We start from the raw sequence: 12,855 nt of genomic DNA, 5'->3' as shown, positions 1-12,855 counted from the left end.
TAATTTGAGCACTCACTCTTATCCCCTTTGCCTTTGTACAATGGCACTATGCACGCATTCCGCCAATCCTCAGGCACCTCACCATGAGTCATACATACATTAAATAACCTTACCAACCAGTCAACAATACAGTCACCCCCTTTTTTAATAAATTCCACTGCAATACCATCCAAACCTGCTGCCTTGCCGGCTTTCATCTTCCGCAAAGCTTTCACTACCTCTTCTCTGTTTACCAAATCATTTTCCCTAACCCTCTCACTTTGCACACCACCTCGACCAAAACACCCTATATCTGCCACTCTATCATCAAACACATTCAACAAACCTTCAAAATACTCACTCCATCTCCTTCTCACATCACTACTACTTGTTATCACCTCCCCATTTGCGCCCTTCACTGAAGTTCCCATTTGCTCCTTTGTCTTACGCACTTTATTTACCTCCTTCCAGAACATCTTTTTATTCTCCCTAAAATTTATATATATATATATATATATATATATATGTGTGTGTGTGTGTGTGTGTGTGTGTGTGTGTGTGTGTGTTTCCTTGCGCTACCTCGCAAACGCGGGAGACAGCAACAAAGCAAAAAAAAAAATATATATATATATATATATATATATATATATATATATATATATATATATATATATATATATATATATAAGAGAAGAGGGTGTTTTGAAGTGGTTTGGGCACATGGAGAGGATGAGTGAGGAAAGATTGACCAAGAGGATATATGTGTCGGAGGTGGAGGGAGCAAGGAGAAGAGGGAGACCAAATTGGAGGTGGAAAGATGGAGTGAGAAAGATTTTGTGTGATCGGGGCCTGAACATGCAGGAGGGTGAAAGGAGGGCAAGGAATAGAGTGAATTGGAGCGATGTGGTATACCGGGGTTGACGTGCTGTCAGTGGATTGAATCAAGGCATGTGAAGCGTCTGGGGTAAACCATGGAAAGCTGTGTAGGTATGTATATTTGCGTGTGTGGACGTATGTATATACATGTGTATGGGGGGGGTTGGGCCATTTCTTTCGTTTGTTTCCTTGCGCTACCTCGCAAACGCAGGAGACAGCGACGAAGTATAAAAAAAAAAATATATATATATATATATATGTTATACATACACGCCTATACATGCAAGTATACATACCTCTGCATTTCAACTTATACATACATATACAGACTTATATACACACGTACACATTCATACATGCTGCATTTATTTTATCCCATCACCATCCTGCCACACATGAAACAGCATCCCCCTTCCCCCCCTCCGCGAGGTAGTGCTAGGAAAAAACAAAAGGCCACATCCGTTCACACTCAGTCTCTAGCTGTCATGTGTAATGCACCGAAACCACAGCTCCCTTTCCACACCCAGGCCCTACAAAACTTTCCATGGTTTACCCCAGATGCTTCACATGCCCTGGAACTTTGAAGCAGTAATGACAGGGTTGTTTCTAAGTCTCCTTAACAATCCTTCCCTGGTGGTGACTTTCATAGTTATGCTCAAAGTTTTTTATTTTTATTTAGTATGATACATTGTACCTTTCCATTTTTTCTTATGTAATTACAGAAACACTGACTTCAAGGACTAATGTATGAAATTTTCTTCATGCATCTTCATGGAATTTTAGAGCCATGTTGAAATGCTCCATTATGTTTCATATTTTCTTTTTCATTTGGTAACATTCTTATAATACTATGTACCTTGGTCTTCACCTCTAACTGTTCTCATGGTTGACAAAAATGTGGCCTGAGACATAACTGCTTCATAAGCATTCCTGTCACCACTGGCCTCAGTTAAATGTCCCACTATCCTCAGTTAATGTCCAAAGTTGAAAATTCCAGAGGTAGTCAGAAATACCAGACAAGACCTAAGTACAGCTGCTGTGACACTGCCTTTACCACTTGCTGGGGGCGTTGTGTTAGTCCATCTCAAAGGCATCATTGTCCCAAGTGTAGTTATCCAACTGGTAGCTTGCCATGTTACCTTTCCAATACTGTCAAGAAGATTTCAAACATTAAATTTTTCAGGATAGATACTAATTTGTACTGTGATGTATTCTTAAATAAAAATGCCATTTGTGAATATCTTATAAACTCTTCACTTGAAATTTGACTTCATTGGTAATTATTAAAGATAAATTCTTCAATTTAATAAAACATAAATAACTGATATACTGGAAAGGAGCTGCTACTCCCCATTAGGAGGATGCCCACATATAAATGCCTATATCAGGTTAGGTGATGTCAAATGGATATGTATTATCAAGATCTTTCTGTTCATTTTATTTCTTAGTAGTAACTGATAACAATATTACAAAATATAAATGTATTGTTATCCCTGGGGATAGGGGAGAAAGAATACTTCCCACATATTCCCTGCACGTCGTAGAAGGCGACTAAAAGGGGAGGGAGCGGGGGGCTGGATATCCTCCCCTCTTTTTTTTTTTCCAAAAGAAGGAACAGAGAAGGGGGCCAGGTGAGGATATTCCCTCAGAGGCCCAGTCCTCTGTTCTTAACGCTACCTTGCTAATGCGGGAAATGGCGAATAGTTTGAAAGAAAAGATAAATAAATCGTGTAGGTAAACAAGATTAAGCTTCAGGCAGCAATGGGTAACATTGTCTGTTTCCTTAAAGGCTTTCAAAACAAAGAGCTGCTCTAGCAGTTTACCTATGGGTTTCATTCAGGAAGAGTGGTTATTCTAGTTAAAGAAACTTAATTTCTGGCCATACTGAAGACAAAATTTCTGTTCCCATCCCTTTAGTGTTGAAAAAGCAATTGTAAGTATACTGAAAATGATAAAGGTAAGTAAAGAATTATCACAATCTAAACACATGATGGTACATACTAATATTAAAAATACTTTGGTAATAATTCATATATCAATCTTTTTTATGTATTTTCTTTATAAATATCATTGTCTTGTATATCAAAGAAACTCAATCATGGGTTGCATCATAACCCCGGTTTTGCTGGTTGGACAGTTTTCCATATTATGATTAAAAGTAGACCATCAATGCTCTGCAACCCTTCCCAATCTTAAAGAAACTAAAGCATCAGACTTTTCAAGTCAGAGACCATTGACCTCAGAGGGAATCACAATGACAGGCCTGGAAAATAACTTAAAAGATTATACTCATACACAACCCTATATAGCTCCTTTGACGAGAAAAAGGAAACGATGGCCTATCTACAGACATCTGTGCTTGCTGTTGGGAAACTACAATCAATTTGTTATTCATTCTTCAGGAAGCCCCTTTTGGCATGAACTTCTAAAACCCTGTTGAGTGATCTACTTGTTACTCAACATATGAAAATTTCAGTTGAACTTACTAAGTTTGTGATGAGCAAACAAATCAAGAGGCTGAACCACTCAAGAGTGGAACTCCCTTGTGGCACAGTACAAATAGGTAATTACACAGCAGCTACTTACACTCATAGCTTCCCTCAGTGGCTGAGTCTGGGCCAATCTGTGGATAAGAGAGGTTCATGCCACATCCTTATCAAAGTAATGAATCAAGGATACTAAAAGTGCATTGTGAGCTATGTTTCTTTATGTAAACAACCATAGGATGTTTACTTTCCAGTTAGAATTAACAGGATTATGAGATTATTAATCCTAGTCATAGGATGTTGTTATTACAAATACTAAGGAGAAATCACTGAGATGATGAATAACCCAAAAATGGCCCTTTAATCAGACAATAATATTGTTATTAGGAAATAATTAATCGTAACAGGACTTGAATTACATAACTCAAAGTCATATTTGAAAGGGTTATTCCTGGGGTGGGATTTAAGAAAATCAGTCATAGGACAGAAGTTATCCAACAGACATGACCATCCAGTTAATAACAAACATGGGGACCCCACTGAAACCCTAGCCAAAATGGGGCAGCAGAAAGAAACAACTTTAATATTGAGAAGTGAATCACAACTGCAAGTGACAACAAAGCACAAATTTCATGTAGATTCTTTTACTGTGTGATGAACTCACCTTTACAATATTTTGATGACTAGGAATATTGTATATTGAGTTTCGTATGTTTGTGGATAGTGTCAAGAATCTATGTGAGGGTGAGGCAGAAGACATTACAGCTACCTGGGTCAAAGGAGTGCAATTTAACTCATTATGCAGCCATCATTAACCCTTCTGATACCCAAGTGGGTAGTACTAGTAATATACCTCCTTAGTGGCTGCCTAGCACTACTACCTAACCTGCTCTTTCACTGCTTTCACTCATTTCACATTCTCTTTTCTCACCATGTGGGTGAGGGCAGCCCCCAGGGGTATGGTGAACAGGAGAATCAGTCCATGTGAACACACTGAAGCCAAGGCTACAACAAAGAAGTACCCATAGTCTTGATCGATGAAGTCCTCCCATGGAAATATTCCATCATTGTTGGTCTGTTGCAAAGAAGGCATGCAGTGAGTACATGAGGGTATATGTGTGCACATGGGGTTATTCAGGGGTACATGAGAAGTATATGGGGGTACATGGAAGGTCAGTACAGCACTGTACATGGGAAGGACAGATAACAGAAGACTTGATGGTCTATGATGAGGTTATCATTGGAGTACATGAGAAAGCCAAATAAAAGAAGGCCTGTTGGTCTATGATAAGTATATCATAGGAATACATGGGGAGGACAGATAATAGAAGACTTGATGGTCTATGATGAAGTTATCTGTTGGAAGACAGTGATAGTATCCCACATTTCTGTTCTGTGATAATGAAGACGGAACAGTAAAGCAAAGGCTTTTCCCTATCCACCACTCCCTATGATACATCAATTGGCAGGGAAATATCTAATGAAAGAACACCACTTACTATAGAGAGAATATCCTGACATGGAAATTCTAGAAGTGATGAAGAAAAAATATATTTCTATCCTATTTTTGATGCCGGATGGAAGTACTTTAGCCTCTAATGTGCAAAGAAAAAATATTAATGAATATTAGAATATTCTTGATCATTACTTACTAAGAGTGAATATCATTAAAGTGTTTGTATAGCCATGATCTGAATGTATTGATATTCTCAATGACATCTTTTGGTGGCAGTGTGTTCCAGTGTCCTATAAGTATTGTGCAAGAAATTCAAATGACATCCTTCTCTACATATATATATATATATATATATATATATATATATAGGGTTTATATATATAGGGTTTATATATATATATATATATATATATATATATATATATATATATATATATAGGGTTATATATATATATATATATATATATATATATATATATATATATATATATATATATATATATATATATATATATATATACAGGGTTTATATATATATATAGGGTTTATATATAGGTTTAAAAAGCGAGATATACATAAGTATACTTATGTAAGTAGGAGAGATGGCCAGAGAGCGTTATTGGATTACGTGTTAATTGACAGGCGTGCGAAAGAGAGACTTTTGGATGTTAATGTGCTGAGAGGTGCAACTGGAGGGATGTCTGATCATTATCTTGTGGAGGCTAAGGTGAAGATTGGTATGGGTTTTCAGAAAAGAGGAGTGAATGTTGGGGTGAAGAAGGTGGTGAGAGTAAGTGAGCTTGGGAAGGAGACCTGTGTGGGGAAGTACCAGGAGAGACTGTGTACAGAATGGAAAAAGGTGAGAACAATGGAAGTAAGGGGAGTCGGGGAGGAATGGGATGTATTTAGGGAATCAGTGATGGATTGCGCAAAAGATGCTTGTGGCATGAGAAGAGTGGGAGGTGGGCTGTTTAGAAAGGGTAGTGAGTGGTGGGATGAAGAAGTAAGAGTATTAGTGAAAGAGAAGAGAGAGGCATTTGGACGATTTTTGCAGGGAAAAAATGCAATTGAGTGGGAGAAGTATAAAAGAAAGAGACAGGAGGTCAAGAGAAAGGTGCAAGAGGTGAAAAAAAGGGCAAATGAGAGTTGGGGTGAGAGACTATCAGTAAATTTTAGGGAGAATAAAAAGATGTTCTGGAAGGAGGTAAATAGGGTGCGTAAGACAAGGGAGCAAATGGGAACTTCAGTGAAGGGCGTAAATGGGGAGGTGATAACAAGTAGCGGTGATGTGAGAAGGAGATGGAATGAGTATTTTGAAGGTTTGTTGAATGTGTCTGATGACAGAGTGGCAGATATAGGGTGTTTTGGTCAAGGTGGTGTGCAAAGTGAGAGGGTTGGGGAAAATGATTTGATAAACAGAGAAGAGGTAGTAAAAGCTTTGCGGAAGATGAAAGCCGGCAAGGCAGCAGGTTTGGATGGTATTGCAGTGGAATTTATTAAGAAAGGGGGTGGCTGTATTGTTGACTGGTTGGTAAGGTTATTTAATGTATGTATGACTCATGGTGAGGTGCCTGAGGATTGGCGGAATGCGTGCATAGTGCCATTGTACAAAGGCAAAGGGGATAAGAGTGAGTGCTCAAATTACAGAGGTATAAGTTTGTTGAGTATTCCTGGTAAATTATATGGGAGGGTATTGATTGAGAGGGTGAAGGCATGTACAGAGCATCAGATTGGGGAAGAGCAGTGCGGTTTCAGAAGTGGTAGAGGATGTGTGGATCAGGTGTTTGCTTTGAAGAATGTATGTGAGAAATACTTAGAAAAGCAAATGGATTTGTATGTAGCATTTATGGATCTGGAGAAGGCATATGATAGAGTTGATAGAGATGCTCTGTGGAAGGTATTAAGAATATATGGTGTGGGAGGCAAGTTGTTAGAAGCAGTGAAAAGTTTTTATCGAGGATGTAAGGCATGTGTACGTGTAGGAAGAGAGGAAAGTGATTGGTTCTCAGTGAATGTAGGTTTGCGGCAGGGGTGTGTGATGTCTCCATGGTTGTTTAATTTGTTTATGGAGGGGGTTGTAAAGGCAGAAATGAAGAGTCCTCAGAATGACAGTATGAATACATATTGGGACACGACGGGAAGTGAGTCAATTGGTTCGGACTATATTAGACGTGATAGCTGATCATTGAAAAACGCAGAACTGTGACTGATTTTAGTGGTGAAGAAAAAGTTGATTTGAGACTGGAATAAGTAAGGTTTATGTTGTATGGGTAGGGTCAAGTATTAGTTGGTGAGGTGAGAATGGAGAAAACTGGTAAGGAAGTGTTTTAATTCTGGGATGATCCAGCCATGAACCCATGGAAGGGAAGTAGGCATCTACTAGGTGGCGGAGACTTTAGGCGAGAACAGAAATGTCTGGGACCCTAGCGGCTCAGAAAAACAGAATATGATGTTGAGTCAGAGTACAGAGTTATCTCGGAAAGCAAAGGTTTATGTTTGAGGAATAGTGGTTCCAACAATGCTGTAGGTGCGTACGACGTGGGTAATGGATAGATATGATGCCAGAGGATGGATGTGCTGAGAAATGAATGTTTAGTACAATTGTGGGCTGAAATGGGAGTTGTGGTAGTATAACGTAATAGGAAATGGGAGGAAATAATAGAAGACTGGCTAGAGAAGTACAGAGGGAGTACAGTGATATGTATTGGGTCCATGGTGAGAATGAGTAGGAAGTAGACCAAGGGTTATTCCTATACGGAGGTGTGATAGGAATGAGGGAAATTGAAAGAACCAAATTGGTGAAGATGAGGAAAAAATTTATGGAAATTCAAAGGAGGACGAAATTAGTGATGTATGTGGCAACGAATGGAAGCTTAGCTCATGTGGTATAATTGAGGATATTATGCTGTCATATAGGGGTCTCTCCACTATAACAGGGTGTTAGTTTACTATTGTAGTCTTTTAGTTCAGTATAATACCAGTTTAACATTATAATTTGTTATTTGGTGAGAAAGTATGACTACCATAGTAAACTGAAACTACCATGGTAAACTAAGACTCCCATAGTAAACTATGGCTTACCTCAATCTTTTCATAGTAGTCATAGATACAGTAGGCATTGTAAGAAGATATTCCGAGCCCCCAGGCTACCCAGATCCAGATGAGTGGCAGGTAAGGCTGAAACAAGGAGTATAATGGGAATAGGAAGAGATTATGAGAATTAGGAAGAGCTTTATAGGAATCCTAGTCATGGATCTCCATGGTATAGCGGTTACTGTTGCTGACTTTGAAGCATACACTGGCTGCCTGGGTTAAGCACACAGGATCGAATCTTGTTTGCAGAAACCAGTCCACAGTCAACCCAGCTGTTCATGAACCCTATGGGTTGATCGATAAAATGGATACCTGGCTTGGGATTTCACAGGATAAGACAGGAAAGTGTGCCATCAACATATATTACATAGGACCAACTACAACAAGCAATTCATCAGACAAAAAAAAAAAAAAATACAAAAGCTAAAAGATTATCTGTATATAATTTTGTATACACATCAGTATATATCACTGGTTTTTTATATGATAATAACACTTACGGAAGCAAAGCCGATGATGAGGCACAAAGAAACTATGGTTCCTAGGATTCCCTCCGTAAGACCAATGTATGTTCGAACTTGTAACTCTGTAAGAAAAACCATTAATACCTGTGTACATTATACTCCAGGGTATAATTTGTAACATTTGGTAAATCAGTATATCGGTGATATATATATGGCGAATATACTTTTCTTATATTCCTATATTTGTATAGGCTATAAAAATGTATCATGTTATACAGGAATATTCTCCCGATATTATTTTCACGTGGAGTGGTTACAAAAATCTACCTAATCCACTAAAATGCATCAACCATTAAACATCATACCACTGTAAAATCTGCTTAAGGCTAGACAATCTCTCAATAAGTATTTATGTGCATTTTTGTGGTTTTGTAATCGTATGTATAATAAATTTGACACTACAGGTCGTGAAAAGGTGGAGTCCGTTAACGAAGACATGTGAAAAGGAGTTATTTCGTAAACTCACGGATTTTCGACAAAAAATAGGACTTACCATCATAGTCACATACATCCGAATTGTTGAAGTTGTTGGTTTCACATTCGTTTTCCAGCTCATAGGTTTTCCAGGCGTAGAAACCCTCCGTGCCCAAGGAAACTAGCTGCAGGAGGGAAGGCAATCAATATTAGTCAAATTATGTGAAAGGTTTTTGAAGTATTATGAATGGTAATGATGGTACAGCAGTTATGATAGCAGACAAACAAGTATAACTGAAAATGATAATCTGTGGATGCGTTCCACGGGGACTAGACCCCCTAAGAGGCTCATGAAAAAACTAAGTAAACTCATCTAAGCATTATTGCAAAATTATACAGGTGAAATTGTGTATTAATGAAACATTATACATGACACGTAGCTTCCTGCCAGACGTTTGTCAAGTGAATATAATCTAATCGGTCGTAAGTTTATCTTTCACAAACATTTTACCATACAAAAGAGCGCTCGCGTTATCAACCCAGTGCTTCACGGTCATTTTTGTTCCCGATTTTTGACCCGTTAGTAATACGACGACGCAGCTTTCGCATGGACTTATGAAATTGTTAGTATATAATACATACAAGACAACACTCATTTTGGAAGAAATTTATGAAAGTAGACACTATGCATCAGAACACAATTTCGGATGAATTTTATAAAATGCAAGTCCACAGAAAATAAATGGGTTTGTGATGGCTTTATAACAAAGTCATTAAAGACGACATAGGGGTCGAATGTACGTTATGAAAATGTTAATAGATATGTTCTTTAAAGGTTGGAATGCTATTTATATGTCTACTATCACTTAAAATGTTATCACTGGTGACTCATTCATTTCATACATTAAGACTAAGGAAGCGGTATCGAAATGCTGGTGCAAAATCCTTTTTATCAGAATTATCACGAGTTTTAAAGTTTTCCTAACCTCCATTTATAACATGGCATATAGTACCCATTGGTATTAAAGAGGATTTTTCCCTACGGAACAATAGAAGTTTGTCCAGGTCGTAGAACATATCATACTATGTCCAAACCAAAAAGTTATATATAAATTCTTTAGTTATCGCCTTTTGACTATGATGTTGTCAGACATGTGGTGGAATTTCAAATATGAAATGATAATCTCTGATATGTGATTCTGTTTGCCATAATGAGATCTCACTCCGCCGATAATGTTAATAGACAAATAATGTAACAAAAGATAAAGTAACAGAGCTTGACTTTCTAATCTAATTTCCTTTGAGAATGACAATAATGCCTCAAAATATATTTCACATGATAACGAAAATAGATTGCTATTAATCAGAGACAACATACCGAAAACCCAGTAGAAAGAAAATATCTGAGGGTAAATCAGGCAAGGAGTTTTATGCAGGTATTGTATCAGTTCTCAGTCGCGAACAAAACTTGCATACGATTGCCAATCGTAGTCTTGCGAGAACACTATTACAGGTCTTGATGGTTATAGTCAGTTCTTTTTTATTGTTAATAACAGATAATCGACAGACATTAATTCGAACAACATACATTCATGACGACTGGGACCTAAAGGTATTAAAGCAAATGGAGTGGATTTTTTCAGTGGAAAAGCGCGAAATGCTATCTTCACCGTAGTTGGCTCTTGACCGGCACACCACGCCTCCAGTCGCCGCCATAAGTGATATCGTGATCGCCCAGTAATTCTAGTCGGTTAAAACAATGAGGCGGAAGGAGTTAGGATCAGCAAGGGTCGAGGATGGTGAGTAGGCCTGTGGAATTGGGTTTACACACACTTGGTACACTCGGACGGAGTTTAAGTCAGTTTACTCCGCATGACGCTGAGGTCAGGACCACCGCGGTACAGACTTCTAAACTAAGTTGTTCATTTAGTGATGAAGAGATGAAGGAATCCTCCCCTTTACAGCGAATCCTTGCTTCTCCCATGAACGCATTTGCTAACATGACGTTGGCAACAGAAACAAATCATTCTTTTATGTATATCCCAAACCTATGTCTGTGATGTCGAAATGTTCAGAAACACGTAATTTGATAACTATAATAACGAAGAAACGGTTTTCGCTTCTATCAAGGACACGACTGAGTGACAATTTCAGATCAACATCCAGTCAATCAATGGTCAGTATTGGGGAACGTTTGAAAGACTCCCATTTTTACTCCCATTTTATGAAGTAGATCATGTATGTCATAGTGGAGTGTCTCTGTGCAATCAAAAAGATATGTAGTGGCATTTTACAACTTTCGTTTGATACCATAAAAACCAAAAGTACCTCAAAAAAGATGAAAATAGAACAAATTTCGAACGCATTGTCACAGTGAGAATAGAATTTTATGTTTTCTTCCAACACATGATCACGAAGAAATTTGTATTACAGCTTTGCTTGTCCTGGTACAGAAGTCTTAAAGGATAACACAGCCCAGTACTTTATCATTACATATGTCACCAATGTCAATCGGAAAATCAGTTTATCGCTGTCTTTTCCTGGGCACTTGTTTGGAGGTCGCATTTTTCTTGTATGAACACTAATATATTGCTTGACATTTTTTTTTTTTTTTTTTTAATTTTCCAAAAGAAGGAACAGAGAAGAGGGCCAGGTGAGGATATTCCCTCAAAGGCCCAGTCCTCTGTTCTTAACGCTACCTCGCTATCGCGGGAAATGGCGAATAGTATGAAAAAAAAAAAAAAAAAAAAAAAAAAAATGTACCTCTAAAATATTTAGCGGGGTTGGAGATGTGTATTGATGGAGTGAAATTAATATAGTTTATATGTGACAGGTGGGATGGGAAAGAAAATGGAAATGCTAAGCGGTTAACGGCCAGAGGCGGTGTCTTTGAATTCTCTCCAATCTTTTCAATATAATAAAACTCTAATAATTGTGAATTGCATCGATATATCACGAGTATATGCAGGAAGTAACGCTAAAACATGTATCTCATCATGTTTGTATTTCAGTGACCAGAAATGCCGACTTGTAAAGCGCCTGTTATAGCTTATGCGTGATGCAACTTACGACTGCAAGCACTGCGAACGTCACTCCAGCTGCTTTCAAACCCCGCAGCTCGCACATCTTGGCGAATTTACTCACGCACTCACACCAGCTATTGCGGCTGCCTTCACAACACTGGCTACCGCCCCCGAAACACCAGCGCCATTATCTTTATTATCTTATCTACTATTATACGCGATATGAGGGACGCGAACACTGTATTCAGTTGTTGTGTCACTGGCGAACTCTCAGCGTGAAGTGTATGCGGATATAGCCATGCTTCAGCATGAGCCACAGACTCATATTTCCTACGTACCACAGTGATACCATAGATAAGCCTTATCTCTTTGTCATAGGTTTTACAGTTAGGGCATTCAAGGTAACGTCCGTTACCTTATCCAATGATATGTCTGGCAATTCAGGTGGTGATGGTGTTTCCGGTGTCAAGGCACCTTCGAAGGAATTTCCAGTTCTGGGGTTGAAAGGTAAAGGGCTAACCCCATCTAAAAAAGAATCGAGACAAGGCTCGATGTCGTACTTTCCACTGGGAAAAATACGCAGATTTGCCTTTCAGCACTGGGGCAAGGCAGTAGGGCTCACTGGGACAAGTACCCAGCCACATAGCTTGGTTAAAGATTCCCTGTGCAGTATGTTATTCTGTTGAGCACGACTGAATGACCTTTGAGCAACGCCCTTGTGATTGATGGCCTAACAGTTGACCTGGCCTTTATCATGAGTCCCTGTCATGATGTCTTTAATACATATCAACATTTGGACGCAGGCAAGGCAGAGTTGACGCCTATGCTTGCTCATCTGTTTCGCCTCTGCATACAATCCAAAGCTTTCCCCTCCTCGAAACATAAATTGTAACTCCCTGTAGTCGTTTATGCTATCATCTTTTTCTTCTGATTTTTAGTATTTTCAGTCTTCAAACCTCTTAACTCACATTTCCCTAAATATTTTGTCTCGCACAAGTCGTCTC

General features: G+C 38.5%; 1 protein-coding gene across 2 annotated transcripts; it reads right to left on the bottom strand.

The window, feature by feature from the left end:
* Positions 1 to 986: 986 nt before the first annotated feature.
* On the bottom strand, positions 987 to 12,123 carry LOC139759183 (uncharacterized). 2 transcript variants are annotated; one of them, XM_071681232.1, is made up of 7 exons: positions 11,898 to 12,123; positions 8,908 to 9,013; positions 8,391 to 8,476; positions 7,879 to 7,974; positions 4,273 to 4,416; positions 3,442 to 3,478; positions 987 to 2,004 (listed from the first exon to the last, which is right to left on the bottom strand). In XM_071681232.1, exons 1-7 carry the CDS (start codon positions 11,952 to 11,954, stop codon positions 1,991 to 1,993), a joined length of 540 nt encoding a protein of 179 aa, XP_071537333.1. In that variant the 5' UTR covers positions 11,955 to 12,123; the 3' UTR covers positions 987 to 1,990. The 2 variants fall into 2 exon arrangements, with proteins under 2 accessions (XP_071537333.1, XP_071537332.1); XM_071681231.1 differs by lacking the exon at positions 3,442 to 3,478 and having other exon boundaries at positions 994 to 2,004; positions 11,898 to 12,118.
* Positions 12,124 to 12,855: the final 732 nt, after the last annotated feature.

The sequence above is a fragment of the Panulirus ornatus genome, chromosome 32, assembly GCF_036320965.1.
Source record: "Panulirus ornatus isolate Po-2019 chromosome 32, ASM3632096v1, whole genome shotgun sequence".
In the NCBI taxonomy this organism is placed as follows: Eukaryota; Metazoa; Arthropoda; class Malacostraca; order Decapoda; family Palinuridae; genus Panulirus; species Panulirus ornatus.
The sequence above is the reverse complement of the archived record's forward strand: the minus strand, read 5'-3'. Positions and strand labels throughout refer to the sequence as shown.

Excerpts from the sequence above, each read along its gene's own strand:
- LOC139759183 (XM_071681231.1), bottom strand. The coding sequence starts at position 11,954 with ATGTGCGAGCTGCGGGGTTTGAAAGCAGCTGGAGTGACGTTCGCAGTG. Across the intron at positions 7,975-8,390 it reads TCATCATCGGCTTTGCTTCC|CCTTACCTGCCACTCATCTG; the intron begins GTAAGTGTTATT and ends TCCTTGTTTCAG. Across the intron at positions 4,417-7,878 it reads ACTACTATGAAAAGATTGAG|ACCAACAATGATGGAATATT; the intron begins GTAAGCCATAGT and ends TCTTTGCAACAG.